The 16,137-nt window shown below is 34.5% G+C and overlaps 1 protein-coding gene across 1 annotated transcript; it reads right to left on the minus strand.

Moving 5' to 3' along the window:
• Window positions 1-300: 300 nt before the first annotated feature.
• On the minus strand, window positions 301-14,268 carry LOC129278920 (adhesion G protein-coupled receptor E2-like). Its single transcript, XM_064111338.1, has 9 exons — window positions 14,169-14,268; window positions 13,152-13,254; window positions 11,616-11,826; window positions 9,611-9,677; window positions 7,589-7,655; window positions 6,650-6,765; window positions 6,178-6,304; window positions 5,249-5,290; window positions 301-3,911 (listed from the first exon to the last, which is right to left on the minus strand). Exons 1-9 carry the CDS (start codon window positions 14,192-14,194, stop codon window positions 3,834-3,836), a joined length of 837 nt encoding a protein of 278 aa, XP_063967408.1. The 5' UTR covers window positions 14,195-14,268; the 3' UTR covers window positions 301-3,833.
• Between the last annotated feature and the right edge of the window lie 1,869 nt (window positions 14,269-16,137).

The raw sequence follows: 16,137 nt of genomic DNA on the forward strand, positions 1-16,137 counted from the left end.
TTTAACTTTTTTTCCTGAAGCAATTCGCTAGTATACTTTGCACAGTGCATGTGGGGCAAATATGATTTAGAAAGTGTGTACTTTTTATCATTCGTGAACGTTTTAGATTTTAAAATATGATATATTGTGCTATGATAAGATAATCATCGTAAAATAAACAATTACACATAATTATATCCATTTATTTACTGGATTTTATTTTGAAGTTGACATCACAATCAGAATATATATTCATGAAAATAAGTTTAATTCAACTATTCATATAGAAAAGTTAAAATATATAGGTAATTCCACTCACAAACATAATGTATGCTAATCTAGTCAGTGATAAACTTGAATATCAGTCATACATATTCATACATAAAATACAATATATACATTAGAACAATTTATAAAATGTTGCTTAGCAGGTATGTTTATGCATATCTCAATTTAAATCAATATAAGTAGCGAGTCGGGGATAATTTTTTTATGATAAAAAAGTCCTATTCCTAACTGACATACATCTAAATAATTAAGCTGCATTATTTTGAGCAAGAAAATATAGTTGATGTGTGGGCAAGAAATGAGGCATGGTAAATAATTCTAACTGCACGTTTTATGATTTAATAATTCTATCTTTTGAGGTAACAGATGTGTTACCCATACAATGATAATTAATTGAATGATATATTATCTATAAGAAGGTCTTAGGAAAGTTTTAAAGTTTATACATGACACTGATATTTTTAAATAGAGTTTTACAAGTGAGATTAACGTGATTAGTCCTTTTCAATTTATTATCAATCATTATACCAAGGGATTTAAATGAAGATACCTGGTTCACTTTAGAATTATTAAGATATTGTTAGTACTATACATTTTATTTGAGAACACCATGAAACTAGAATTTGTATTCATATAACCATTGGGAACTTATAATGATTACTTGATTGAATGTTGACTGAAGCGTCTGTAGATCTTCGTTTGAAAGAAATATACTTGTATCACCAGCAAAGAGAATACAATGACAAGAATTTGAAACATTTGAAATATCATGACATCAAAGACGAATAAAATATTTTTTTTCAGTTCAATTATATATTCTGATTTTTTAAAACACGTATACACGTTGGTATCAATAATGCGGAAGCATTTTCATTCATTTGAAATGTAATACAGCTTTTTGAGGAATTACTCGTCAGTCAGTTGAGAGGAGAAAGGTCGGTGGACCAGAGATCGCATAGAATCGGATGTAAGAGAGTTAAACCATTTAAAAACAAAACAGTTATATGCACTAGTGATGATATGCACGACACATTTATATGCAAATGCATGGGCGGAAATCCCAGGGGGACACGGTGACGTGTCCCCACTACCCAAAATAGTTGGGGGGCAATATCAAATGTCCCCCTTACTATTTTTTTGGCATTTATAATGGAAAGAAATACATCATTCAATATCGAAACAAAAGATGTATTTTGGACGCAATGACATTACTTTTTGGGTGATAACCTTTTTTTTTAAAATTTTGCTTGTCAAATTTATTTAGATCGAAATGACCTGCCATTTGGGGTGGTACAAAAAGAACCCTTTCCCCCCTTTTTTTAAGTCAAATTTTCCAGCCCCTGGTCCCCCCTACCTTTTGGAACAGATTTCCGCCCTTGTGCAAATGAGAGAGTCGAGGATATCACTAACTCACTCACTCACCCTCTATTTCTCGTGTTGGTATCAATAATGCGGAAGCATTTTCATTCATTTGAAATGTAATACAGCTTTTTGAGGAATTACTCGTCAGTCAGTTGAGAGGAGAAAGGTCGGTTGAAATGTAATACATGTATTTGAAATATTACGATAGACAACTTTATCGATATCCATATCTTATTCATGTTGAGCTTTCTTGGTTAAGCAAAAATTCAAAGTGCATTCAGTAACAAAACATCCCTACATACAGGTGAATGATCCATAAAACCATCTGTAAATATTGCCTGTCTTGTATTTTCATATAATATATGTATGTTCGTTTGTGCTATTCAAATATATACAATGAACATCTAGATCAGTTTAAACAATATTACAATATAATGTATTTTTTAAAATCTAAATTTCTAACAATAAACATTTTATTGGTTGGTGGCGTTTTCTATTTGTTACAAGGTCAGCATTGTCATTGGAATTAAAATCGAATGAAATGAAATGATAGTTCAGTATACATTATTTTAATAACATGTCCACAATTTGGTAACAATGGTTCCTATAGAATTCTCGTTTAATTGATTCACGGTAACAAGTGGAGCGCCTCTGGCAGTCTCGCCTGCATTACGCGATTAAATATAGCAGGAGTGCTGACTTTGAAATCTACTGTAAAATAATTATAAAAAAAACCCCATTCATAATGATATAATACTACGTTAATTTACCCTAAATGACATTTGACCTTGATCATGTGACCTAAGACTTGTCAGTGATACTTGATTACCCCAATGTCCACATTTCATGAACTATATCCATAAACTTTCAAAGTTTTGATGGCAATTCAACAATTGCCCCAAACATGGCCAAAGTTTACTGAAAATGACATTTGACTTTGTTTATGTGACCTGAAACTCGCACGGGATGTTCAGTGATACTTGATTACTCCAAGTTTTATGAACTAAATCCATTAACTTTCAGATCTATGATGGTAATTCAACAAACACCCCCAACATGGCCAAAGTTCATTGACCTTAAATGACCTGAAACCCGCACGGTATGTTTAGTGATACTTTATTATTCTTATGTCCAAGTTTTATGGAATAGATCCATAAACTTTTAAAGTTATGATGGTAATTCCACAAATAAACCCAACTTGGCCAGAGTTGATTGACGCTAAATGACCTTTGACATTAATCATGTGATTTGAAACTCAGGCAGGATATTTAGTAATCCATAATTATCCTTATGTCCAAGTTTCACGAACTAGATTTATATACTTTCCAAGTTATGATGACATTTCAAAAACTTAACCTTAGGTTAAGACTTTGATGTTGATTCCCCTAACATGGTCTAAGTTCATTGACCCTAAATGACCTTTGACCTTAGTCATGTGACCTGAAACTCAGGCAGGATTCTTACAAACTAGGACCATTTGCACATGCTAGGCCATCGTTGTGGAATCAGTTGCCATATTCCATTCGTAGTACTAGTATTTCAAACATCGATTGTTTCAACATTGCTATAAAAACCCATTTGATTCAGCCCCCACTTTTTTCCGAGACCGTATACAAAAACGTAAAAAATTAGCATCTTATTGTGATTTTTTGCATGGTGAGCCCCAAAGCTTTCAAAACCGTTTCGAGGCCCCTGAGTTGAGCATTTATTTCCCAGAGCCTTGCAGTATTTCTAAACTCCATAATTATAGCCGAGCAGAAATCGAACCCCAGAGTTTCATTTGTTTAGCCACGCACCTGAGACTACTCAGAAATCTATACCTGTACTTATATTCAATAATTGCTTTTACTATAATATTCCTGTCATGTTGAATACAAAATCTTTTCTCCAAACAATGAAAAAACTCATCTCAAATTTGCGAAAAGATGGGATAAAGACAAAACGTGTAAATAGTAAATAATGAATTTAGAACAAAAGCGAATTAACAATAATCATAATTTCATTATCACAACTTCCTAGGTGCATTCCGTTTTGGTAGTTAACGTAAAAATAACAAAATGTTACAACTTGGTTGATGAGCGGGATGTGGGCTTCTTCTTTTCGAAATTCCACTCGGATATTTTACTCAATGAAAATAATTGATTGAGTGTATGGAGGGTAGAGCTAATGACGTTTTCCTTTTGAATATTTTTTTTTATATCAAATCAGTTATTTTGTTCATCATCGCTGTCTTTCTTTTCGTCTTCATCTGAGCTTTTGGTTCGGAAGATAGCAGCACGTACCTAAAGAAAACGAATGAAAGACAAAATGGTTAGGGACGCACCATTAAATACCTAGGGGGGGGGGTCTGGAAGTTTGGGTTGATGCAAATATTTTTCCCTTTGAGTAATTTTTTTTCTTAGCCAATTATTTTTTTATTTTTTTTACCTCTTTCAGATGATTTGTCAGTGGACCAAGTTTTTTTTGCTCATATAGCAAGTCAAGTTTTTTTTTCGTTGGAAAAACTTCCAGCCCCATGGATATCTAATGGTGCGTCCCTTATTGGCTATGTTGGCTATTGTGCGAATACGTTTGTCAGTAAATAAATAATGCGAACGCGATTTTTAGACATTATTCAGATATGAAAACAGGATATTTTAAGCATTTTAAAACTAATAATCAGGAACATGATGCATATCTCACTACCCGCTAAACAAATATTTGAGTGGAAGTTGTAATTTCATGTGGTGACCTGAATGTTTTCCTGTTTTCAATTCTTCCACTCTGCTTTATAAATTAAATGGGTTTTTTTTATTATCTTGTTGTTCTAGCAAGTTAAATGCCAATTAATGGCTACTTTCGTTATTTCTAGTTCAGTGGTCAAGCCTGCGTGAGTCCATTCGGGGTAATACACATACCAATCGCAAGACTGAAGCTGGCGTGATTCCGGCTTCAACTTTCACATCCAGGGGCCGTTTCATAAAGCTGTTGGTAAGTTAAGAGCGACTATCAGAATGACTGATGATCCTTTCTTGCGCGCTAAACCATCGCCAATGAATTTACCATTTGCCACAAGAAAGGATCACCAGTCGTTCTTAAAGTTGCTCTTAACTTACGAACAGCTTTATGAAACACCCACCCGAGGTGGAATCCGGGGGTGGAATCTGCCCCAGCCGGCATAGAATAAATAGGGGGGTGGGCTGCACATAAGTCGAGCAGCCTCTGACACTTTCGACGTATGCGTATCACCACCCATCGATAGTACAAATGCCTTATAGTAAAACAAGTCTTAAAACATTCGAGAGTGGGCTTTGGTAAAACGATATTCAGCGTAGTGGCAAGTCTAGTATTATTTGATTTCAGAAAATACACTGCAAAAACTCTGGTGTTGATTTAACTTCAGCCCGGAATCTATATAATTATGTCCACACCAGAAAAGTGTTAAACAACACCAGCTTCCTTTTCGTCTAACACCAGATAGGTGTTTATACAACACCAATTAGTATTAAAACAGCATCGGTTTTATTTTTGATTCCAAACTGGTGTTGTTTCAATACTTCTCTGGTGTGGACATAAGTAGATTCCGGGCTGGTGTTAAATCAACACCGGAGTTTTTGCAGTGTAAAATCAACCATCGTACCTCTGGATTCACAGGACAGTAGAATACAAAAATCAGAAAACCCTGCAAAATGAGAAATGAATAAGAATAAGAAAATAATAAGGATGAAATCGCACAAGACTAAGAAAAACATTCAGGATGTAAGAATTATGTACTATTTACGATTAGTTCAATCAATAGATAATCGGAATCAATAATATTGATCATTATTACATAATTATACTGGTATGATTTAGTTTTAAATGATGGACATAATACCGAATTATTAGCATCCGATGACATCCCATATTGATCATATTTTATTCATGTGATTTTCATATTAACATAGATAGTGATTAACGAACGGGGATTAGAAGTGTAAAAATCTTTGGAATGAATAACAAAAAAATATTAATGATAAATGATATACCATATTTTGTATACTAAAATGATGGAACAGGTCTCTTCTCGCAACTTAAAATATTTGAGAAGGTGAAATGGTGATGCAGAAGTCAGATATGGTAATTGTAAATGGCTGGGGTGGCACCGAGATATTTTGATTGAGAGATGTTATTTTTTTTCAAATAAACCATTGAATTACAGAAGCAATATCGAATTACATGGTCTAGACATTTGGATTTTTTTTAATGCTTTTCTTTCCTTCTTCTCCACTTTCTTCAATTTTCCTTCCCTCTTTTGAAAGGCCAACTATTGTACAAAACAATAGGGTCCCTAAAATGGTAATGCGTCTAATCTGGCTGGATCCGCGTCGGGGGAGGGGGGTCTACCCAGTATTGGTTGGATGGTTTGAAAGCACGATCGTACAATTAGACCTTGATTGAAAAGAATATGAATGATGAGATGAATCTTATCAGTAATGCATTTTGCCTTAAAATGTTTATTTGCTCATATTATTATGACGACATCGAATCAATATCCCATTCATTTTAGGTTGAATGTTATGAATTCACCTGAATCATGTTGAACATGATGAAGAGGTAATCGAAAGCGATGATGGACTTGAAGACGAGCAGGGCATGCGAGGACCAGGCCATCACGAGAACGAATGAGAGGACGAGTGATGATGACAGACAAAGACTAGGAATGTTTGAGATAAGAAGTGAAATAAGGTTTTATTTGCATGAGTGCATGATGTGATGGTAAATTGGTCTTCATCCTTTACTTTGTCTACTTCCAGCAACGTTTCCGCCCTTTTTGATATGGAAATCACGTTTTGTGAGAGATTGTGACGCAATATTAACAACATATATTCACCTCATCTTTTCTAATTTTTTAACTTCATATTTTTCTTGGTCGTAGAAATTTATTTATTTATGCATCCAATTATTTATTTGGGAGGGGGGGGGGGGTAAGCCCATGTCAGTGTCACTACTAATTTGCAAACAGGTTCATTGTCTTATAAGCGCAGGATCAGATAATTACCTGACTCTGTTCCTTAGTTTCTCGGTCCATTCTGCGTAGCCATCGATGTGCTCAGTAGGCTTATCATCAATCTTAATAAGATACACCACCGTCAAAATGGCGAGCACGAAGTTGATCTGAAAGGTAAGTATAAAAGCAGTGAAACGTTTTTGTCATTTGTGCTACATGCACACCAAAGGAACAGACTCATAAACCGAACTACATACACTGTAAAAACCTGTGGTGTTAAAACTGACACCAGTTGGTGTTAATAGAGGACCACACCCTGAGGTGTAAAAATTATACCCTAGAGATTGAACATAACACCAAAGGGTATAAACGAAACAACCAAAGGTGTTGTATAACACATATAGGTGTTAAAACCGGTGTAAAATAAATGGTGTGGTCCTCTATACATGTACACCGGTTAAAACCACAGTGTTTGTTGTGTAGTATGCCGTTCGATATAACGTCATAGTTCGGATCGGTTTTGGATCCGTTCCGTTAGAGTGACTATTACAGTAGGATTTAATCATTTTAATGCAACGCCGCCCCTTTAAAACATTTATTATTGAGTGGATAGTTGCAGCGGCGCCGATTAGTGATACAGCCAACGATTCAAAATCGGTTTCTTTTCACTCATTTTTTTTTCAAACTGATCCCTGTAATTATTTTTATGCAGAATAGCATGATTAAGAATTTTTTTATTGAGCAATCTAGGGAAAGCGCTACAGGAAGAGGGGGCGCAGGAGCCCCTTCTGATTTTTTAAAAGTTGTGATAAAAATAAAGCAAAGGGAGAAAGGGAAAAGAGGAGGAAGAAAAGGGGGAAAATATAAAGGGAGGTTTAGGTCATGAGCATGTATATCAACCCTGTAATGAAAATTAACAAAATGTGACATCATTTGTAAGTCGTAATACCACGTATCGAAATAACTTAGCACTAAGATTTATGGACTTACCACTAGCGCTACTGTGATGAGGGAGATGAAGATGATGTACACATCAACCTTCTCGACTAGCCAGCAACTAATTAAAAACAGAAAACATTACCTTTCACTTTGGTTTGTCTATTCATTTCAGAATGCAAAATAATATTCATTTCGACAAAGGGCAGTATTACATTTACGGATAAGAATACAAAGCAGGAACAAAGTATAAACAAAAAGATGTTTGAAGTGCAGAGTCTCTTGTCACCTTGTATAGTAAATTCTTTGAAGTAAAAAATGGCCGGAGATTTATACCATGGTCACATTTTTTCTACGGCGGCCGTACGGCGAGTCGAAAACAGCCGTTTTATTCATTTTCATACAAACCACCTCTATGTAGCTCGTACATAAAATGTGAAAACGGCCGTTTTCGACTCGCCGTACGGCCGCCGTAGAGCAAATACGAAGGTATAATGATTAATTTTCCTATATTTTACTTGGCTTTTCATATAGACGATCAATTCATTTGCCTATTTTACTTGGCGTTCCGTAAACAATCAATGGCCACATTGGAATGGATACTGGATGCCTCCGCTATATTCGGGATTTCACTAATGTTTTAGGAGTTAAAAATAATGATTGTTTATTTGAGATAAAGGGGACTACAAACCTGATGAGGAAGAATGTTTTGAACTTTTGATGAAAGTAGAAAGTCGTATTTAAAAAAGAAAATATGTAGAATATTTTACGGGTCAATCATGTTTCGCCGATACTATCACTAAGACAACCATATGTTTCATCTAGTTTCTTTCTTTCTTTCTTTCTTTCTTTCTTTCTTTCTTGAGTTCGTTCGTTCGTTCTTTCTTTCTTCTTTCTTTCTTTCTTTCTTTCTTTCTTTCTTTCTTTCTTTCTTTCTTTCTTTCTCTCTTGTTTTCCTCTTCAGAATTTCGTGTGCTTGTGTATGGGGGAGGGGGGGGGGGGTTGCGATTTTTGTTGTTTCGTTTTGTGTGCCTGTGTTTGGGGGCACTCAATTCCTTCATTATTATTTATTCATTCGTTGTCATTAATCATTCAGCAATGTGATATACAAATGATTAGATTTCAATAAACTTGTGTACATATTATGTACAAGTATAATTTCTCACATTTATAAATATAAAAGAGGCAAAGAGGTAATGCATTATACTAGTTCCAACAAATTTATTTCCAAGTCCAAATTTTCGACGTAAATCCCACGTCTTCTTCAGGGATACAATAAAGCTCACTAGTATAATGCATTACCTCTTTGCCTCTTTTATCTCATCTATGTCCAACACGCGAAATGTAATATCGTTATATATATATATATATATATATAATCACATAAAATAGTATAGATTTAAAAAAAAGGAGCGTCGCTCTCAAAACCAAAGGTAAAGTCACACTCTTCGTCAGTGCCCATGATGTGACAAAAAAAGAGAATTCAAAATCTACTATTTTATTTCTACGGCATTTACTAAACATTTGTGATTATTTTATTCCATATGCCGAAGCAGACTATTTCTATATACCTTTTCGTATCCTACTTGTTATAGATGGTTATTGTAAAATAACATTTGGCATATTATGTCAATAAATAAAAATAATAATCTATGTTTTGTATAGTTTCGCTATTTCCATTGATTCCTTGCTTTGTAATCAATATGAATCTTGAATAATTTGAAATGCATATATGAATTTGTCTCGTAAGATTAGAACTGATATATCTAATAGATATTGTTACAAAACAAAATGATTTTTACATGTGATATAATGTGGAGTTTATTGAAATCAATTCATCAACTATGAAACACAATTGTTATGTAACATACTTACGTTAATTGAATTCTAAAAATTCTTAATAAAATTAGCTATGAATGTAGATGACGTGGCTGAGTGTTTGATACCCTGCTACTGCACATTGGATAATGTATTTCTATCTCCTCTTTTATCATATACATTTAATAAACATGAATGCTGCATTAATGCAATAATTACTAGTATGAAAGTGTGCATGTAATTTAATAAAAGTATTACCTTTCTGGGGTTCCAAATCCATGTGGAATTTCCTTGTACAGGAGACCAACCAATAGCAATGATCCACCTACGAGATATGAGAAACAAAGTTCATGACAAGTAAAGAAAAGCGGTCTTTAAAGGGGAATCCAGCCTTGGCCATAAGATGTTGTGTTGGGAAGGAGAAAAATAAATTAAACAGAATGGTGAAAGTTTGAAAGAAATCGGACAAGCAATAAAAAAGTTATAGCTGCTTTAAAATTGAGATCACTAATACTATGAAGATTTCAAACTGGCAACCTGGTAAGTAAATTATGACAGTGGGCAAGACCAACTTTCCCATAGGCCATGTACTTTATTATCAGGGATTCGTGGTTTTTTCCTAAGTACCCATTCCCCTGGGGCAGTAATCTAAATATAACCCAGGTAGTTGTTTTATGTCCTCATGAAACAAAAATATAATTTGAAATAAAACTTTTGGGGAAAATGACATTTTAGCCATAATATGTATTGGAGTACATGGAAGAGTAGTCCTTGCCTTACATCACTATGACATCCCATATGTGGCCAATTTGAAGTCTCCATGGGTATAGTGATTACCAATATATACAACTTTTAAAAGTTCATAACTTTCTTGTTGTTTGTCCAATATTGTTTAAACTTTCACCTATCAACTTGTCTAATTTTTCTTTTCCTTATAAAAACAAGTTTTTATTTGGGTTGGATTCCCCTTTAATATTCTGTCTGGGGGACAGTCTGCCCCTGCTCCTCTCAGATACTTGGTGTATAATATCTTGGTCTAATACCAACTTACTCTAATTCTCATTTATGCACAGTTGGTCTAATTCCATATCGTCTACCTATTATTTATTTCCTTGTTGAAAGAAAAAAAAAGTCAAATGACATTAGACAAAATGGCAAATAGCAATTAGAAATAACTAGTTGTAATCAAGTAGGATTACATCATTTCAAATTTCAAATTTATTTATTTCACTTCCATCAAACAAAAACAAGTTGTATACCATATATAAACATAAATAATAAAAAAAAAATTAAAAAAAAAAAAATTATAATACATATGTTGTGAAAAAAAAAACATTTAGACAATTTGGGCAACACATTGTAGGTTTTAAATATGTATACTATTTTTTTAATAGAAATTAAATTAAGATGGAAATGGAGGGACCAACTAAAAGCAATGCTTGTACAATGTGGGCCCCTCAAAAGTAGATAACACAACAAATAACAAATTAACAAAGTACAAATACAGATATATGTAATCAAACGAGAAAAAAATAAATAAATGAGAGAGAAATAATACTCACAAAATAAATACGAAGTTATCAAAAAATGGGATAAGACCAAACATAATGTCGATAAAGTGGGTGTAGAACAATCAGCAGTTTACCAGATACTCAAGTGAGCAGTTCCCTTTCTAGATAGCCCTAAGTACAACCATCGATGATCATGTAAATCGAATTTACTGTGACATACGTGAATACTGTCATTCGAAAATTTCCATATCCAGCAGGATTTCCAATCAATGACAACCGTTTAACACGCCATCTTTTCCGAAGAAAAGAGAAATATGACGTGCAGTGTATGTCCTGTCGTCCACTGATCCTGTGAGAATCATTTTGTCTTATTATGTTTAAAACCATCAGTTTTAATCAAATGAATAATAATATGGACTACATATTTAGCGCTTAATACTATGTTTCTAAGCACTGCATATTGTTACCCCCGCTCTAGCATGGCTACCCTGATCGGGTGCCCGCCCATTCAACTGAGGAATGATTCTTCTAACTGGATAACCATATTATTTCACCTGGGTGAAAGGTGTCAAACATGAAGATAAACGCCCTTAAAAGTACGCGAGTGCTTCGTTGGGCTTGAACCCCATGCGTTGTTGTTCAAATGAACCTAATCTTCGTCAAGTTTAAAGATGATGACCTTGACTTTTAGTGATTTCTTAAGATGAATCGTGTTTTTTGCCCATTCGAAATGATATCTTCAATACACTTACCCCAGACAAGGAGAAATATCCTGGTCAATCGGATAGGTTCCGTAATGCTCTTCTCCGGTACTTTCGTCTGGATTGGTTGGGCGATGTTCGAATCTCGAGGCTTACCGTGTAGATAACATGTATTGAAGAGTACAGCAGTCTGGACCACCAACCACAGGGCGTAGACGGTGTAAAGATACTGAAGACAGGCAGCTATGATCGCACAAACGAACTGCAGGAGTGATGTTTGGAATGAGACAAATGTATTTTATATGCTTGAATCGAAATGTTGTTAATGAAGAGATAGACTTAATATTGCTTGAATAATTAAACCTGCGATTTCACAATATCACTCACTTGTTATTTAGTATAAGTGTGTGATATTGGGGTGTGTGTGGTTGGGGTTGTATGTGTGTGTGTGCGGGGGAGGGGGAGAGCTAGGAAATATTGATAGGGGTAAGAAAGCGTGAAACTGACACCAATTCTTGTTTTTCATTGAATTTGGAAGGGTATTCTACGTGTATAAACGACCCGGACCATTCTACTCATTTTTTCTTTCTTCCATTTCCCCCTTTTATCTACTTTTTTTTCATACCTACAAAATAAAAGGGACGGTAGCCCAAACTCCGGTTGTGTAGCCCGTTTGTGTGTGCGGGTGTGTGAGTATTTTGTGAGTGCGTTTGTGTGTGTGGTGGGGAGTAGATATAGGGACCGATGAGAAAATGAAATGTGGTAGAAGGGGTCCATCATCTTCAACACCCCCCACAGTTGGCATTATTCACCCCCTCTTCTCCTATGGTTTATTTTCTTCCATTTAGAGGGGGGTACTCCGGGCTGAAAATAATTATATCAAAATGAGTGAATAAAATTCTACGAACTGCTCGCTGATTTTTTTTTAAATCAAAATATAATAAAAATAACGAACTTATTTATTTTTTAAAGTTAGCAATATTTTGTGAAAACAATTACATGCACGCCATCATAAATATGCAATAGGTGTGCTAATGTATCTTGTCCACACTTTCCTTTTTCTTATATTATTACATGAAATCATACAGTGTAATAATATAATTTCATATTTCGATACATGTGTGTATAATACATCTCCCTTGTAACAAATAAGTTTTGGTTAATGATTATCTCACACAGTAAATCAGTTGTAAATCTTTTTTTTCAATTCTTGGTGGACAAAATTTAAATAAGTATAATTTCATATAATAAATTCAAAACAATTTTTAAGTGGGATCGGATATGTCATAATCAGATTGCTCATTGCATATTCATGAACATATACATCATATCGTTTCGGCGATAAAGCTTTAAAATGTCAAAACATGAATTTTCAGTACTTTCTTTGTCTGATTTTACTTTATCTGTTCAAATCATATTATTTTCACTGAGCCTGGAATACATCTTTAATCATGATTGATGATATTAACCAATTATCAAATGGCTAATGTCATTTTGTGCAGTGAGATTAAAGATGTTCGGGATGAACTCTCTACTAATTATCAGGGTATTGAAATATAAATTTGAAGCATGAAGCATGTATCTTACCAGGTTTCCTGTAGCTTTCATTCCGAAAAGAAACAGGACATGTCCAGCAAGTGAACTGACAGCTATATTCAATTGAATCTTGGTGAGTTGAGACCCTTTTACACTGAAAAAAACATTTCAAGAGAAGAGAGCAAAAGAATGAGTAAGTATATTTGAAAAACCTTGAATCTTCTCTGTTTAAGACCGAATATTAACCCAATTCTTATTAGGTGTTGGAAGATTCTCTTCTTAGAATGAATAAATCCCTTTCTTTTTTAACAATTTCGGTCAGAGATAGTATAATGGACATAAGAAGCAAAAGATACATAAATCTAATGATTGATATTCTGATTATCAAACGTAGATTTAACCCTACTCTGTTCTAGAATTTAAAACCAAAGTTCTATGGAATGCTGGATTTCATACTATTTCCGCCACATTTGGGGTAAATATAACGTACCAATTAATTCATTAGAATTCATTATATTTTTGTATTTTCTTGTTGTTCCAATTTTACGACTCAATTGATTTTAAACAACCTTTTGCAGCGGGATTAGAATAACTTTTACTTGGTGAATGAGTTGAAACCTGGCACCCCATAAATGTGTGATCTTAGTTAACTCAGGTTTAACTAAACCATGGTAATGAGAATACCATCAATTATATTAAAGCAGATACGAACCAATAGCACCATCTCGAGTCCTCAACTACTCATACCTGGCCAGTTTCATGACACATAATGCTAGTGCAGTCTAGTAATATAGACCCACTTGAATGATAACATGCTAATTAACTACTCAATACATTTACACCGCAATAATTATGTTACCAAGTAGCAAAACAATTACTTATCCTCTCAAAACATTTTAATTTCTCTATACAAATACAATTATATAGGTCAATCTATTTTCTGTAGCATTATATATCTGAAAACGTATATTTAAAGACTATGTATTTATAACACACAGTCAAAGAGAGACCATACACAGTTCACTTCCCCTTTAAAGCAAATAGGGAAATACTGAGTCTAGAACTGACCCTAGTGTTGCGTAGACAACGAGCATTACGAGGATGGAGATGATTGAAATGAATCCTAAAGTCTTCTCAAGAATTGATAGAAGAAAAGCATTGATCCCATCCACCTTAAATCCCTGTATTGAAATGAAAAAAGTTGTTTCATTAAATCATTTTTTCAGCATTTTACACGAATTTTGGCATGTAGTTCGACTGTTTTTCACAAAACGTTCTCACTGAAACTGTAAAATTAATACATCGGAAAACGAATCGTAGAACCGTACATAGTCATTACTCCGGTCATCGGATTATGGCTTGCCTCTTTGCGCTCTATGTATGTAATTTCTTTACTCCCTATAGGGATCATTCCAAAAATGTACCTTACTAAACTTATTTATCGAAACAAATCACTAAATCATTCAATGATACAAAATTATAAAATAATTTCTCGCTCTGATAATCTCCCACTGCAAGCTGGAAAATTGATATTACGACTTAAAGCATTATTCTAAGCCATTTTTGTAAACAATATATGAAAAATAAAATTGGACACGTTAAGTACTTTTTAAAACCATGAACATTATCTAAATAAGCAATTAATGACAGCTGAAATTGTTGGAATACTGTTCCGTGGGGGATCACGTTTACCATGTAGGAACATTTTTAGGATGATGTCCTCTTTAGCAGATTCTTATCTCACTCAAGGCAATGCGAGTGCGAAGCGCGAACGAAATTTTAATTTTTATATAATGACCCAAGTTTTTAAATTTTCAATTTATTCCCCTCCCTTGCTTTATTCACATTACTTCCTCTTCCAATATTTGTTTCCTTTTTTATTCTCCTCCCCTCTTTTCTTCTTTTTTTGAGCCGCGAATAAGATGGGGGGGGGGAGTTGGGGTGGGAGGATCCACCTTGTGATCCGCCTTGAAACTGTGGAATGATTAATTATCAACTCACTTGAGAGCAGGCTGATTATCATTAATTAATAATGGTAATGTACGCATAAATAACTCGTAGAGATCCGTAATTTCCTATTTATTTTTATTTTCTTAAATATGGACATAAAATGAGTCAAAATTAAGTAGCTGTTATATTTTTATTTTGTTTATTTTCTTTATTTTCTTTTTTTCTTTAAACCGTGTTGCCAATTTAAATGTGTAATGATTAACTCCATCCAAACATATTTTATTACCTTTGGGCCGCGTTGGAGCGCAATAGCGGATAGATGGTCACATCTACAGGTCACGTGGGTATAGTTTGAATAAACAGCCTTGCAGCCTTCTGATGTCCACTCCCAACCACTGAATAATAAATAAAGATAACATAAGAATATAAAACTGAAATTTTCTGTAATAAGTTTCCCTTTATAATGCACCGGATCATGAAAAATATTAAACAACACACAATCCCAAACAGAAAGAAAAAAATGAGAAATGAAAATCCATATTTTATCATTCGAAATAGAAATAAAATGAAATACTCCGAAAATTTGTTTTTTTCCCATGATTGAGGGCGCGGCAGCCGCTGTGCAGCGCCAGATCGACGAGGCTCTATACCTTTAATCGTTGAACGCCAAACAGGGTAGCAGCAACTCCCATCTTTCAACGTCTTTTGGTCTGACGCGGCCGAGGTTTGAACTCCCGACCTCCCGGTTGTGAGACGGATGCTATACCAACTGGTCCAACACACTGGTTGGGTAAGGATCAAGAAGTAAGTAATAAAAAAGTTTCCTTCTGCATTATTTTTTCTGTTGTCAGTCGTTTGTATAAGGCATTTTATGTGGATCGTTGTGGCCCAGGGGATCAATGTTTGGATTTTGCGCCAGGGTCGTGGGTTTAAACCACAGACATGGCATAATTTGTTTTTCTCTTCAGCAGAAACTTCATCCCAATATTGTGCTGCACTCCACCCAGGTGAGGTGAATGGACAACCGGCGGAATTAGTTACTAATTGAATGCACAGCGTTCTGAACGGCAACCCGAGCTAAAGACGG

The sequence above is a fragment of the Lytechinus pictus genome, chromosome 16 (assembly GCF_037042905.1).
Source record: "Lytechinus pictus isolate F3 Inbred chromosome 16, Lp3.0, whole genome shotgun sequence".
NCBI lineage: Eukaryota > Metazoa > Echinodermata > Echinoidea > Temnopleuroida > Toxopneustidae > Lytechinus > Lytechinus pictus.